The sequence below is a fragment of the Apodemus sylvaticus genome, chromosome 11 (assembly GCF_947179515.1).
Source record: "Apodemus sylvaticus chromosome 11, mApoSyl1.1, whole genome shotgun sequence".
Classification (NCBI taxonomy): Eukaryota; Metazoa; Chordata; class Mammalia; order Rodentia; family Muridae; genus Apodemus; species Apodemus sylvaticus.
Window position 1 is genome coordinate 47,463,861 of NC_067482.1, and position 15,757 is coordinate 47,479,617.

Consider the following 15,757-nt stretch of genomic DNA (forward strand, 5'->3'; position numbering starts at 1 on the left):
GATCATGGCCATAGAAAGAAAAAGCATGGTGGGGTGCAATTCAATTTCCACCTGCCTTCCAGTCACTTGCTAGGTCTTGCCCTTAAGCCAACCTAGCTAGAAACCAGAGTTACTAGTAATGTGGTCCACAAAAGTCAGTGCTTCAGACAGAATGCAGATACATGAGGCTGGGGTGAGGTTGTAGGGAATTCGGGAGCAGGTTCCCAACAGGGGAAAAAATACCTCACATTAGGCTGATTGGCCCATATTATGTAAAGGAGAGGTAATACTGAAAGATGCTGTTTTTTTTCCTTTTCTTTATATGCCTCTTTATTTTTTTGGATTTTCTTAAGTTTATTCCACTTTTTTATTCGATATATTTTTTATTTACATTTCAATGATTTCTGCTTTTCTGGGTCCCCACTCCCCGAAAGTCCCATAAGCCCTCTTCCATCCCTCTGTTCCCCCATCCACCCCTTCCCACTTCCCTGTTCTGGTATTCCCCTATACTGCTGCATTGAGTCTTTTCAGAACCAGGGGCCACTCCTCCGTTCTTCTTGGACATCATTTAATATATGGATTATGTCTTGGGTATTCAAAGTTTCTAGGCTAATATCCACTTATCAGTGAGTGCATACCATGATTGATCTTTTGAAACTGGGTTACCTCACTTAGTATGATCTTCTTCAGCTCCATCCATTTGTCTAAGAATTTCATGAATTCATTGTTTCTAATGGCTGAATAGTACTCCATTGTGTAAATATACCACATTTTTTGTATCCATTCCTCTGGGTTCTTTCCAGCTTCTGGCTATTACAAATAGGGCTGCTATGAACATAGTGGAGCATGTGTCCTTATTGCATGCTGGGGAATCCTCTGGGTATGTGCCCAGGAGTGGTATAGCAGGTTCCTCAGAAATCTGGGTATGACATTTCTGGAGGACCCTGCTATGCCTCTTTATTATTTTAATGTTGCAATTATATGAGAAATGTTTTAATAATGAAAAAAACTATGCCAATATGTATGAAGGGGTGTATGTATGTATTTCCCTTTCAGAGTGTGAGTTTAAATGTATGTGAGAGAAAAAGATGTAGGGCAAGAGTAGCCTTTGTAAGAAGAAGAATGTGTGAAAACATAAGTGTGCAGGTAAAGGTGTGTGTGTATGTGTGTGTGTGTGTGTGTATTGAGGGGTGCACATGTTGAATGTATGTACAAGATTTAGGAGTAGATTATATATGAAAAGATATGCCTGTGAATCCATGTGGAAATGTGCAAGTAAATTTGAGAGTATGTCCACGTGTGTACATGTGATTATGTATATAAAAATGTGCCTGAAGAGTTGAAAGTGTAGTGTTTCTGACAGTATTCAGATGCACATGAGATACACAGACAGGCTTAAGAATGTGAAGAAAATGGTATGTTAAGAGCATGATTGTAAGAGGTGTGAAAAGAAGATGTGTCCATATGAATAAATGTGTGTGCATGCTTGTGTGTGTGGTGAGTGTGGGCATGTGTGTGAAAGTATGTGTGATGTACCTGTGTGCACATGAGTATGTATAATGTATGCATGTGTGTTTGCATGTGTGTGTGGTGTATATGTGTGTGCATGTTTGTGTGGACACGTTTGAGTTTGTGATGTATGTGTGTATGCATGTTTATGTGTGTCCATGAATGTCTGTTTGTATGTGTATATATGTGTGTATGTGTGTATTGTGCATGTATGTTTGTATGCATGTCTGCGTGCAGATACTAGGGAGATGTATAGGATTAGGGAGATGAGCACGTGAGGGCCATGTATATTAGAAGGCTTGTGTATGTTTTTAAGGGGGTTGTTGGACCATATATATGTGTGTACAAACACAAATCCATACAAATAGGAATGAAACATTTTTCTTGGAAGAGAAGGACACCAGAAAGAACCAATTACTATCTGAAATAGTGATCTCTAGTGGCACAATAAAAGAAACATTAAGTCTTTTTGTAGTCTTGCAGAAATGCAAAACATTTTATTTTTCTATTCACTGTAAGAATACAAAAATGCCTATTGTTCTTTTTGGTTATTGTATAAAATAAAAATCTTAGTTAATAAGCTATTTCTTGACTAATAAAATACAAGGTAGTAAATTGTGAATGTCTTGAAGAAACCCTTACCATGCTGTCTAGGTAGCTTTTCTTTTGGGCATTTCTCTTCTGCCTTAATCTTCATGCTGATGCCACTCTCAAATATCTTTAGTAAACACCATCTCTATTTAATGATGGCTTGTCATAAGATTCTTTCCTATGTTGAAGCCATGAACTCCAGTTTGAGCTGTGTCTAGGCCCAGCTCAAAGGGAACATCTCAGGCTGCCCAGGAGGGCCGCATGTGCTGTGCATCCCTTCGCTGCCCCCACCCTGACACTTATGCAATAAAATTTCTTTTAGCTAAGAAAAAGGCCTCACCTTTTTTTAAGTAATTGAAAGAGGCCTTGGATTACTTTACACAACTTCATTTTTTTCTGCATTGCTTAATTTACATAATAATGAATATAAAGTCATCAATTCCAATGTCCTTTTGACAGTAAGTGGCTGAAGTATTTTCATACTTTTAATTTATTCTAAGGGTTTCAGTTTTCAAAAATGGCCTTGTTATTGTTTTTCCTGGTTTCGTTTACGTCACATTGTTGCATGTCGGCCTCTGTTGTCTCTATACCTAGAATTGGTTGCTTGGAGTCATGAACAACTAGCTTAATTTTTTTTTTCTTGTCTTTTTTTTTTTTTTATTTGATATAATTTATTTACATTTCAAATGATTTCCCCTTTTCTAGCCCCCCCCCCACTCCCCGAAAGTCCCGTAAGCCCCCTTCTCTTCCCCTGTCCTCCCTCCCACCCCTTCCCAGTTCCCCGTTCTGGTTTTGCCAAAAACTGTTTCACTGAGTCTTTCCAGAACCAGGGACCACTCCTGCTTTCTTCTTGTATCTCATTTGATGTGTGGATTATGTTTTGGGTATTCCAGTTTTCTAGGTTAATAACCACTTATTAGTGAGTGCATACCATGATTCACCTTTTGAGTCTGGGTTACCTCACTTAGTATGATGTTCTCTAGCTCCATCCATTTGCCTAAGAATTTCATGAATTCATTGTTTCTAATGGCTGAATAGTACTCCATTGTGTAGATATACCACATTTTTTGTATCCACTCTTCTGTTGAGGGATACCTGGGTTCTTTCCAGCATCTGGCAACTAGCTTAATTTTATATAATAATTGTTTTAAAGTTGTTCTCTATATCATATCTTCACTTCTCACGTAGAAAACAACCTTGGCTGTAGAAAGGTAAACTGGGCAAATTATATTGCAAACGCCACTAAGCTCAGCTATTGGCCTCAGAAAACACACCAGTCATTTTTGATGGTGCTGACACCCAGGGTTTTTTTCAGTTGTCTGATTAAGTTTATATTGGTGATTGGTTCTAATATTTTGAATTAATCTAACCCCCAAATTGTCAGTCTGTTTCTCCAAATGCTGAAGGTCCTTGTCCCCAATTGGTTTCTGATTGATTAAAAAAAAAAAAGAGCCAACGGCCAAATCGTTGGCCAGACAGACTGAGATAGGACCTTTGAATTTGCAAGGAAGCTGGAAGGAAAGAGAGGAGAATCACCATGATTTGGAGGAAGATGGATCAAAACTGCAGAAGGAAAATCACCTTCTCCCGTTGTAGGTGAGAAGGAATGCTCCTGGCAGGGCTACCAAGAAGCATCTTGGGCAGTAGACTAGGGAGATGCCCAATAGGAGCAAGGAAAACCAAGATAAAATATTGAATTAGAGGGCATTAAACCAGGATTACAGGAGGGAAAAGTAGCATCAGGGAGGATTAGAACTGCCCAAGCATTGAGCTAGTGAAGATGTTTAAAATTAATGAGAGAGAGAGAGAGAGAGAGAGAGAGAGAGAGAGAGAGAGAGAGAGAGAGAGAGAGAGAGATGGTGACTTTCTGGTAGACAGAGCAGTATAGCTAAACTTGCTGCTACAAGCTTCTCCTTTGTTTCCATCGATTTCCCAGTAGCAAGTCTATCAAACAGACTCACTTCAATCTTACTCAGTAACTGGAAAACGGTGCCACTCAATCTTTAAAATCCATGAGCCCCCCCCCCCGCCCCTTTTTTAGGGTAAAAGAAGTATGAGCACACCCTTATTCAGCAGCCACATCAAACCAGGACTGCGGTTCTGTGAACACCTTATGTTCCCATTTGAATTTGAGCTCTTCTGCGAGATCACCACGGCCCATTTTGCGGAGATGGCGAGCCAGGAGACGAATTTTGTCAGTGGAAGTCGGGAGTGATCTTTTCCAGAAGCAAAGGAGTTCGTGGATCTGCTCTATCAGATCATCAGGATGCTTGAGTTTGATGAGCTGGACTGTGCTGCGGCGCAGCGGGAGGGATGCAGCCAGGACCTCAGCACCTTCTTCAGAGAGTTCCTCAGCCAGCCAGTGGAGCAAGTTATCCCAAAGGACCTCTGTCAGGGCACATGTAAGATAAGGTAATTACAGTAAAGCTAGGACTCTTGCTTAGGCACGTGCTAATCTAACACTCCTCGCCAGCCCACTTAAAATCGACCAGCTTTCAGGTTCAGCCTCTGAGAAGGAATACTATGAGACCACACCATAGGCTGCTGAAACTCTGCCAAGACCAAAGATCATCTGAGGCTAACAGCTCCTGCTGAGGCTTAGTGATGTGAATGACCTTTAAGAACCAGAGGGCTTCATAAAAGGATTTTTATGCCCCATCCGCACAATGCAATAGTAGCGTAAGGAGCACACTTGGTATGTTTAATGAACGGATGATGGAGTACTGACCACTCTTGAATGGCACTGTGTTACAGGATATTGTATAGCTACAAAAATATATTTCTCTTTATTAACGTTAATGATACAGATGAATATTTAAGCTTGTCAATTTTCACAGGACTATAACCACACAAATATTCACAAAAACCAGAATACCCAGGGTACATTCTACAGAAGGTCCTTTACAGGAGCATTTCGACTGACCTCTGCACCAGTTAGATCTGCAAGCATCTCGACTATATGCATTATGTTCATCGTAGCCCTTACCAGGCTTGGAAACCACCTGGCCATCTCTTATACTTCTGATTCCATTTTCCTACAGTTACTGGTTTTGGTATGTGATTCAGATCCTTCGCCATACTCTTTCACTTTTCCGGTTTTGTGATCATTCCCACATGTACAGTTTTCATAAATGGCACTCTGAAGCCAGTTTCTTATGAGGATTTCTTAGGAAAGGGGGCTGATACATCCTTGCTGTTTTTCCAGTGTTCTAGCATCAGGCAATGCACTCATTTTGCTATCCATTGTACTTCAAAGTTCTTCCTCTCTCTGCCCTTTATCCTTCTCCTGAAATCAACAGGAGCCTGGCTAACTTCATCTACCTACAAGGAGCCTTGTAGGTAAATATTCACTCCTTTTCCCACAATCTCATTGGCCTGTCTTGTGTTTCTCAAACAGGTTAGAAGCACTCATCACATTTCTTTTCCTTTTCCTTTTCCTTTTCCTTTTCCTTTTCCTTTTCCTTTTCCTTTTCCCTTTTCTTTTTCTTTTTCTTTTTCCTTCTTCTGTTCTGTTCCAGTCTTCCTTTCTTCCCCTTTCTTCCTTTATTGTTTGTTTGTTTCCATTTTCTTTCTTTGCATTGCTGAAGATCAGGAGTGGGGCCTCCCTCCTGGTCAGCAGTCACTCTATCATATTTTAGACAACCACTCTGTCACTAAACTACATCCGTCCACAGCCTGGAAGATCTTGTCCTTACTCAAGCAGACTGATTCCTCCTCTGCGGCCTAAACTTCTCAACATCATTATTTTCCTCCACATCCTAAACTTCCATGACTCCAATTCCTCTGCTCCTGGTGGTATTCACATTGACCTATCTCTAGTGGCTATCCTCCATAGTCACACATCCCTGCAGAGTTCTATCTACCTCTGTACCAGTACAGCCTTAAAGGCTCAGCGGTCTATATCCATGATGGTCTTAGAACCAACTATTTTTTGAATTCATTATAATTTTTATTTACATTTCAAATGATTTCCCCTTTTCTGCCCCCCCTCCCCAAAAGTCCCATAAGCTCTCTTCCCTTCCCCGTTCTCCCATCGACCCCTTCCCACTTCCCTGTTCTGGTTTTGCCCTATACTGCTACACTGAGTCTTTCCAGAACCAGGCCCCTTCTCTGTTCTTCTTGTACATCATTTGATGTGTGGATTATGTTTTGGATATTCCAATTTTCTAGGCTAATATCCACTTATTAGTGAGTACATGCCATGATTAATCTTTTGAGACTGGGTTACCTCACTTAGTATGATGTTCTCCAGCTCCATCCATTTGTCTAAGAATTTCATAAATTCATTGTTTCTAATGGCTGAATAGTAATTGTGTGTATATACCACATTTTTTGCATCCATTCTTCCCTTGAGGGACATCTGGGTCCTTTCCAGGTCCTGGCTATTGTAAATCGGGCTTCTATGAACATAGTGGAGCACGTATCCTTATTACCTGCTGGAGAATCCTCTGGGTATATGCCCAGGACTGGTATAGCAGGATCCCTTGGAAGTGATGTGCGCAGTTTTCTAAGGAACCACCTGACTGATTTCCAGAGTAGTTGTACCAATTTGCAACCCACCAGCAGTGGGGGAGTGTTCCACATCATCACCAACACCTGCTGTCTCCTGGATTTTAAATCTTAGCCATTCTGACTGGTGTAAGGTGAAATCTCAGGGTTGTTTTGATTTGCATTTCCCTAATCACTAATGAAGTTGAGCATTTTTTAAGATGCTTCTCAGCCATCCGAAGTGCTTCAGATGAAAATTCTTTGTATAGCTCTATACCCCATTTTTAATAGGGTTCTTTGGCTTTTTGGGGTCTAACTTCTTGAGTTCTTTGTATATATTGGATATTAGCCCTCTATCTGATGTAGGGTTGGTGAAGATCTTTTCCCAATTTGTTGGTTGCCAATTTGTCCTTTTGATGGTGTCCTTTACCTTACAGAAACTTTGTAATTTTATGAGGCCCCATTTGTCAATTCTTGATCTTAGAGCATAAGCTATTGGTGTTCTGTTCAGGAACTTTTCCCCTGTACCAATGTCCTCAAGGGTCTTCCCCAGTTTCTTTTCTATTAGCTTCAGAGTGTCTGGATTTATGTGGAGGTCCTTGATCCATTTAGAGTTAAGCTTAGTACAAGGAGATAAGGATGGATCAATTTGCATTCTGCATGCTGACCTCCAGTTGAACCAGCACCATTTGTTGAAAAGGCTATCTTTTCCACTGGATGTTTTCAGCTCCTTTGTCGAAGATCAAGTGGCCATAGGTGTGTGGGTTCATTTCTGGATCTTCAATCCTATTCCATTGATCTGCCTGCTTGTTACTGTACCAATATCATGCAGTTTTTAACACTATTGCTCTGTAGTATTGTTTGAGGTCAGGGATACTGATTCCCCCAGAATTTCTTTTTGTTGTTGAGAATAGATTTAGCTATCCTGGGTTTTTGTTATTCCAGATGAATTTGAGAATTGCTCTTTCTAACTCTATGAAGAACTGAGTGGGGATTTTGATGGGTATTGCGTTGAATCTGTATATTGCTTTTGGCAAAATGGCCATTTTAACTTTATTAATCCTGCCAATCCACAAGCATGGTAGATTTTTTTATTTTCCGAGGTCTTCTTCCATTTCCTTCTTTAGAGACCAGAAGTTCTTGTCATACAGATCTTTCACGTGTGTGGTCAGAGTCACACCAAGATACTTTATGCTGTTTGTGGCTATTGTGAAGGGTGTCATTTCTCTAATTTCTTTCTCAGCCTACTTATTCTTTGAGTATAGGAAGGAAACTGATTTGCTTGAGTTGATTTTTATAACATGCTACTTTGCTGAAGTTTTTTATCAGCTGTAGGATTTATCTAGTGGAGTTTTTGGGTCACTTAGGTAGACTATCATATCATCTGCAAATAGTGATAGTTTGACTTCTTCCTTTCCTATTTATATCCATTTGACATCCTTATGTTGTCTAATTGCCTGAGCTAGTACCTCAAGTACAATATTGAAAAGAAAAGGAGAGATGGGGCAGCCTTGTCTAGTCCCTGATTTTAGTGGGATTGCTTCAAGTTTCTCTACATTTAGTTTTATGTTAGCTACCGGTTTGCTGTATATTGCATTTACTATGTTTAGGTATGGGCCTTGAATTCCTGTTCTTTCCAAGGCTTTAAGCATGAAAGGATGCTGAATTTTGTCAAATGCTTTTTCAGCATCCAATGAAATGACCATGTGGGTTTTTTTTTTCTTTGAGTTTGTTTATGTAGTGGATTGCATTGATGGATTTCCATATATTGAACCATCCCTGCATCCCTGGGATAAAGCCTACGTGATCATGGTGGATGATCGTTTTGATGTGTTCTTGGATTTGATTGGCAAGAATTTTATTGAGTATTTTTGCATCGATGTTCATAAGGGAAATTGGTCTGAAGTTCTCTTTCTTTGTTGGATCTTTGTGTGGTTTTGGTATCAGTGTAATTGTGGCTTCGTAGAAGGAGTTGGGTAGTGTTCCTTTCATTGCTATTTTGTGGAATAGTTTGAAGAGTATTGATGTTAGGTCTTCTTTGAAGGTCTGATAGAATTCTTCACTGAAACCATCTGGTCCTGTGCTTTTTTTTGGTTGGAAGACTTTCTATGACCCCTTCTATTTCTTTAGGGGTTATGGGACTGTTTAGATGATCTATTAAATGTATTTCCTCTTCAGCTTTGCTGATTTTATTTTTCCAGTTTTAATCCTGGGCTTCCCAAATGTCCCTGAAAATTTTGTTGAATTCAGTCAGCTATGCTACATTCTATCACTTGTACTATTCCAAGTATTGGCAAGTCCATGTAGAAATGTCTTCTTTTTCTAAATTCAGTTTAAAAATTTCTACACTAATGACCCCGTAATCCTTTCTTCTTCCATTAAGCCACAACTTCACCCACTCCCTTTCACTCAGTGTTTACTTTCCTGCTTTAACCAAAGCTGTTTATGTGTTATATGTTAATATGTTAAGTTCTTGACACCACCTTTACATTTAGAAGTAACTTGCTTTCAGTCCCTCTTCAGTTTATTGGGACTGCATCCCTACTATGTTGTTATGCAGTGTCCCTTTGACATCTGTTCCTGGTCTCCTTACCTTCTTTTGTTTCTAGTCTTTTCTACACATTCTGAGACCTCAACTAACTTTGATTATTATGTTATGTCAAGCTATGGTGCTGCAGTGCTCACTTTCTTTATAATTATTATCTTTGCATTTAATATATATATTAAATATATATATATTTATACATATATATAAAATATATATAAATATATTTATACATATATATATAATATATATAAATATATATATATATAATATACACTATTATACACACACACACACACAAACTATTTCATCTTTGATTTGGGGGTCTGTTTAACATTCAGGTAAACAATTACTCAAACCATCCTAGAGATATTTTGGTTACTATTTATAGATACTGGTTCTTAACCTTTATTTTCTCTGACACACACGGATCTTGTCACTGTTATTATTGGTGGAAGTCATATTTCATGATTTCCATGGCTTTCTTCTTTTCTTTCTTCCCTCTGTTAACTCATCTCCCCAGTGTGACATAGTGGAGGCTTGCTGAGTCGTAGCTTTTGAATTTTATTTTATTTTTTAAATTATTCTTTTTCTAAAAGAATTGTGAAGGCAAGGCTGATTCCATGACAGGCTTCAAATTAGCAGTTCAAGAGATGAATCCTAAATCTGTTTACAAGAACTACAAAAGTCCAGGCAAGTCCTGCCCTCAAAAGATGGCCTGCCACCTGGCCTGAGGCAAGGGCAATCAGTTAGCAACAGTTTCCAGACTTCCTCAGGTTCCAGTCCCAATGACCTAATTATAGAATGTCTCTAGAGATGGAACAGGATAAAGTTCAACTACCCAGCGTCCCTTAATGTGCTCTAAACCAGGCCTCTGACCTCACTGGCTATCTCTCTGTCTTGGTAATGGGAGACCCCAGAATGCCTGACTTCTGCAGAATAACCCATTTTAAATTTACATACAATTTGAGTCCAGGATATCATTCATTGGCAAATTATAGACCCTTACAATATAACTTTTTAAAATCTCTCTCTCTCTCTCTCTCTCTCTCTCTCTCTCTCTCTCTCTCTCTCTCTCTCCCTCCTTCTCTCTCTTTCTCTCTCTCCCTCTCTCTCCCTCCTTCTCTCTCTCTCTCTGTCTCTCTCTCTCTGTCTCTCTCTCTCTCTCTCTCTCTCTGTGTGTGTGTGTGTGTGTGTGTGTGTGTGTGTGATATGTATAGGTGAGAATGTGGTTGTGCAGATAGTGTGGATTTTGAGGTTAGAAGGTAATATGATTGGGAGTCAATTCTCTCCCACTGTAGGACTCGGGGGTTGAACTCGGGTCTTTGGACTTGTATGGAAAGCTCTTTTACCTGCTAAACCATCTTGCCAACCCAATATTTTCCATTTTTTTCTGTCTTTCTCCAATGAATTCATATATTCTTGCTCACTTACTTCTATTCTTTATGTAACACATACCACATCTGCTATAATCTCATCTTTAGCTTGTTTTTTTCTCAGATCTGCTATAGTATCTGAAATAGTCATCTTTGTGAGAGATAAATTTATCTACAAAGCCATAGAACAGACAACTGAGGTATCAAATTTATAAAATTATAACCATCACCTTTGGCCTTTCCTTCTTTCCAGCTGTTTGGTCTTCATTCTATTTGCTTGCCTCTTTGTGCTTTAATGTGGTAGTTTGGTTGAGTAAACTATAACACTGGCTGTTATTTAAATTTCTCAAAACCTATTTCATGAATGTTATGCCTAAGTGCCTCAACTTTAGGAATCTCCATATTTCTTCTGTTTTCCAGCCCTGTTGATTCACTATTACTCGTTCTTGCTATAGTTTGAATCTTCACTATCGTTCCCAACTCTTGGCCTATAGTGCTATTTGGAGATGGTAGAACATTTAGGATGTGGAGCCTGGTGAGATAAAGTTAGGTCATTTGTGGCTTTCTTGTTTTGGGGAGCACTATAATTTTGAGGTCTTCCCATTTTGTCTCTGGCTTTTCCTGAAGGGATGAATTGAACAAGACTCCTTTGCAAATTCCTCCTACGATGTTATACTCTCCTGCCAGAAAGTCATTGCAAAACCAAGCCAAAATAAAGTTTTCTTATTTTAAATATTTTAGATGTATTTGCTTTGCTTCATGTGTAATAGTCTTTTGCCTGTGTGTGTGTGTGTGTAAGTACTGTATACACACAGAAGCAAAGGAGGGCATCCGACTCCCAGTAACTAGAGTTACCATAGTGTGGGTGTTGGAAGCCAAACCAAGTTCTTTTGCATGAGCAACAAATGCTCATTACCACAGAGCCACTGCTCCGGATTCCTTCCAGAACTTTTAAATTGATTTTCTCAGTTATTTTTGCCACGCTGTTGGAAGATTGATTACTACAAGGGTCTGTCTTCTTGCTGAAGCATTGATTGGCAGAATTAGATTCTCATTTATGTTCTTGCTGTCCACTTTAGGCTCGTTTTTGTATTTGACACAACTAATAAAAGTTTAGGGCTTGATCTTATCTTATCAATCCCTTTTCATAAATGTATTGGAGGCTACTTCTCTCATTTAGGCTTTCTAGCTTGACATTTTAAACATTTACTTGTTTTTATTGTTACTTACTAAGGGAGCCTGTGTAGGAATGCTGTGAACTTACTGGAGAAGAGTGCAGAATGTTACTCCCAGAAGGTAGCCTTCTAGAAAGAATTACATAAACTCTGATAAGTGAATGCACTTGGAAGTAAGAATGTGGAGGGAATACACTGGCGCATCCATGTGAATCTCTGTGGGAAAGGCAAAGGCCTGGAAGAAATATTCTTGCTTCTTTTTATATGACCAAAGATGATAAGGTATAGCATATATAAGTGCAGAGAATAACCTGATGTTTTAGAAGAGCATAAGTTATTGGATTAGTAGATTTAATATTATTAAATAACATATTTAAAAAATAAAATAAAATAAAAGTGTCATATCCAATCTGGAAATTTGCATCTTTGTTAGGTTTCTACATATTTGTTTATAGATTACAACCTAACTAATTATGAATAACCACAACAAAATATTTTCTCTCTATTTTCAAAGTCCAAAGTGCCCAGCATTACACTATGGTACCTACTGTTCTGTTTCAAAGGAATAAACACCCCAATTTCACATCTACAGACACCTAATTTCGGCTTTCTCTAATAATACTAGATATCACCAATTGAAAGCAGAGTTGGAACTGAGCAGTTTTGCAATAGTGCAAAACTGTAGTGTATTTACCAACATGAGACATTTCTTACCATCTGAGCAAAATACATTTTAAAGCTCAGATTTCTATGAGTTTCAATGTATGTTTAATTATATGTACATTTGCAAATGTTATTTTGGGTTATACATACACCAATTCCCAAAAAAGTGCATTGGTAGACTTTCAAGCAATGATAAGTGTCATTCTCTAAATTCTTTTATATATAAAAAAAACTCAGGCATATGGCAAGGACAGAGCCAAAGTCCTTACCTAGAGGGTCTGTAGAAATTCTTTTGGTGCTCTGTGGACGGTTGATTACTTTTTCATGCTGTTCAGAGAAATGGAAGCAGAATCAGGGGAGAAAATTACCTGCCAATAAACAACATACAAGTCTCCACCCAAAACTCACCATGTTTACAAGATGCCATCTGCACATCTTGCAAACTTAGACTTTGTATGTATGTGAACATTCAGCAGTTGTTTTCCTGTGATAGGGCAAAGTACAGCTACCCAAATGTTTCAGGAAATTCGCACATAGTAATACACATTTAAGTATTCCCATAGAAATCACATGAACCCCAAATAAATTTAATATTGAAGATCATTAAAATTAAAGTTCATATAAATACATGACTATACATAGAATCTACATGGGCTAGGCACTGGACCATAACATTCAACTCATGACTTGGTACCTAGTAGGGAATCAAACAGTTTTAGTGAATGAATGAACGATGGATATAATGGGTACACAAACCAGTTAAGTTGTTATATATGTATGCATGTTTAAAATTAATATTTTCCCAGAATTAATCACGTAGTTAGTCATTACTTTAAGAAACTGGTCATTACTTTAAGAAACTACCTGAAGATGAGTTTTTACAAAGCTAATATGGTAGAGTGAAAAATGGCACAAGGCATGAAGCAAAAATGTCCTTGTTTGAACCATTAATTATAGGATGAGACACAGGGTTCCAATGGAGATTTTGTCACCTCGGTCTCTGTGAATATAATTTATTAAAAATATATATCACAAAATCTTGATCACAGAAATTAATTGAAATTTCATTTGTAGTTACATAAACTATAACTTACCAAGATGTTCTAAACAAGTGAAAATCAGATTGAAATTATAAAAAAGTGCTTACTAAGATATAAATGAAAAATAATTGAAGGATTAAAAAGGAATAAAATTAAAACTTTCAACAGCTTTTAAATAAAAATACTATAGGGTGTTATGCTGGCTGCATATTCTGTTTTTTTTAGGACACATTCTTGAAATGACATTTTATGTTCAAAATGGAAAATATTATTAGTGTTTGCTATAGATAATTCTATAAAGAGGTCTTTGTTGTAATGAACTAGTCCTGTACCTAGATGGTATGATGGAAATGTGTTTCATCAAGCTAATAAATGGTACAGAGCTACACATAAACATGGATGATGTCATGTTCCTGGCTTTAACAGTATAGTGTGGTCATGTATGATGTGACTCTTGTGGAAATTCAGAGATGGTATATATCTATATTAACTTTCCAATCTCCTACAAATCTACAAAGTTTACTTTTCCTTTGTGTTCTAACACCAAGGTAGAGTTACACTGCAACACCCCAAATTAAAACACAAACAAACAAAAACACTACATTATACCAATGATACATAAATGATAAAATATTATGTGTTACTGTGGCACATCCTAGGTAATTAATACAACCTATTCATTGAATATGAAAACTTATTTTGAAGGCATGGTTTCATAGAAGTTCTATGAAAGAATATAAAACTTACATTAAGAAGTTTCAATAGGAGGAAATTAAGAAACAAGTATATGTTCAAGTGTACTGTACTGTAGCACTTCAACCAAAATCAATTCAGATGTATCAACTATGTGATAGACTCTGGAAAACTGAAATACAAATGTCAATTTATTTATCCTTTTAAGTTAGCGTATATGTATGCTAGTGTTGTGTGTGCTTGTGAGAATGTATGCACACAAACATGTTCAGATGCTCTTTGAAGCTCTGATGTCAGATGCCATGGAGTTAGAATTACATGTGTATGTGTACCGAACTATGTAGGTACTGAGATCTAAACTCTGTTCTGTTAGATTAAGTAGTAAATCAAGCTATCATGTCAGATCCATAAATGGTAAAATAGAATCTGCCTCCCCATCAAAGGGTATTGCATAGATGAGGCTATGTCCTGGCATTGGGATCAAATTACTTTTGTTATATATCAGTAATTTTTTCTGCTTCTTTTAGAGATTTATCATAGCATATTGATGCATTACAACATTTCTAATACTTAAGTACAGAGCGTTTATTTTTTTAACGCATATATGTCACCCAGCCTCCTCATAAAGGACTTTCTTTTAATATTTGAAATTATGGTTTCATTTCTCTCTTCCCTGACTACCTAACAACCCCTTCTGTATACTCCTTTCCACTCTTCTCCAAATTTATGATCTTTTGTTTTATTAATAATTACTGCATTCATATAGTTATATGCATACATATTCCTAAAAATACTTTTCTGATTATTTATAATGTAACTTGTATCTCTATATCAACTGCTCAGACCTAAGGTTGTAAGAGATTTTGAATGTTCCCTCCCTTGCCTTGTTCTCCCTTACCTATGCTTACCTTCCCAGCCACTCCCTGCATGGTTTCTTTTGGTGCACACAGTTCTTGGCTGTATGCTACTTTCCCTGGACCATTGCCGTTGAAGCTTTCTGGAGTCCAGAGTTGCCCCAAAGGCAAGATAGACTCTGCATGCTTGCAGGCACTCCTTCTTTCTAATGTCCTTAGAAATGCCCACACCTTCTTCTTGCCAAAGCCAGCTCTATTTCCCTACTTTATGTTTACTCTTTTTCCATTTCACTTAAATGGTACCATTCTGTTACCTCAGTCATCTGCGAAGGGATGGCTGATTATTGTTATTGATAACCTTCCTGTATATTAACCTAGTGCATTTTCATGTTGAATAAAACGTCATCACTTTCACCTTTCATACCACATGCAAATTGCTGAATAAATCAATATCTGGCTCTAAGTTTTCATAACTTTTCCTCAATACTCTATTCTCTCACAAAAGAGAATAGCAAGAGTTATATGGGCACTTTTACCTCCCTATAATACTCTTAATTACATCAAAATAAAATATAAGTAATTTGGATATGTTCAGGTGTGACATATTTATACTGCTATTTATAAACCCCTCTCAGAAAAAGAAGTTTAAGAGAACTGAAATGAAAACCAGCCACTTAGGCTTGAGGGAATTGAATACTGAGTTTGAAGGGTTTTAGTGTCAGAATTTCAACCATTGCTGACTATTCATTCCATCTTGTAGAAGTATAATCTTCTTCCTGAATTCTTAAAGTTACTAAAGAATTTAATCTGTGAGTTGAGTTGCTTTTCTTTGCAATTTTCAACA

General features: G+C 37.7%; 1 protein-coding gene across 1 annotated transcript in view; it reads right to left on the bottom strand.

The window, feature by feature from the left end:
* Nucleotides 1–4,144: 4,144 nt before the first annotated feature.
* Nucleotides 4,145–15,757, bottom strand: part of Dthd1 (death domain containing 1) — an 82,671-nt gene continuing 71,058 nt past the window's right edge. Inside the window, exons 9-10 of the mRNA XM_052198660.1 lie at nucleotides 12,596–12,653; nucleotides 4,145–4,467 (exon numbers count right to left, since the gene is read on the bottom strand). Coding sequence (XP_052054620.1) covers nucleotides 4,145–4,467; nucleotides 12,596–12,653 — 381 coding nt within the window. The remainder of the gene's footprint in view (nucleotides 4,468–12,595; nucleotides 12,654–15,757) is intronic.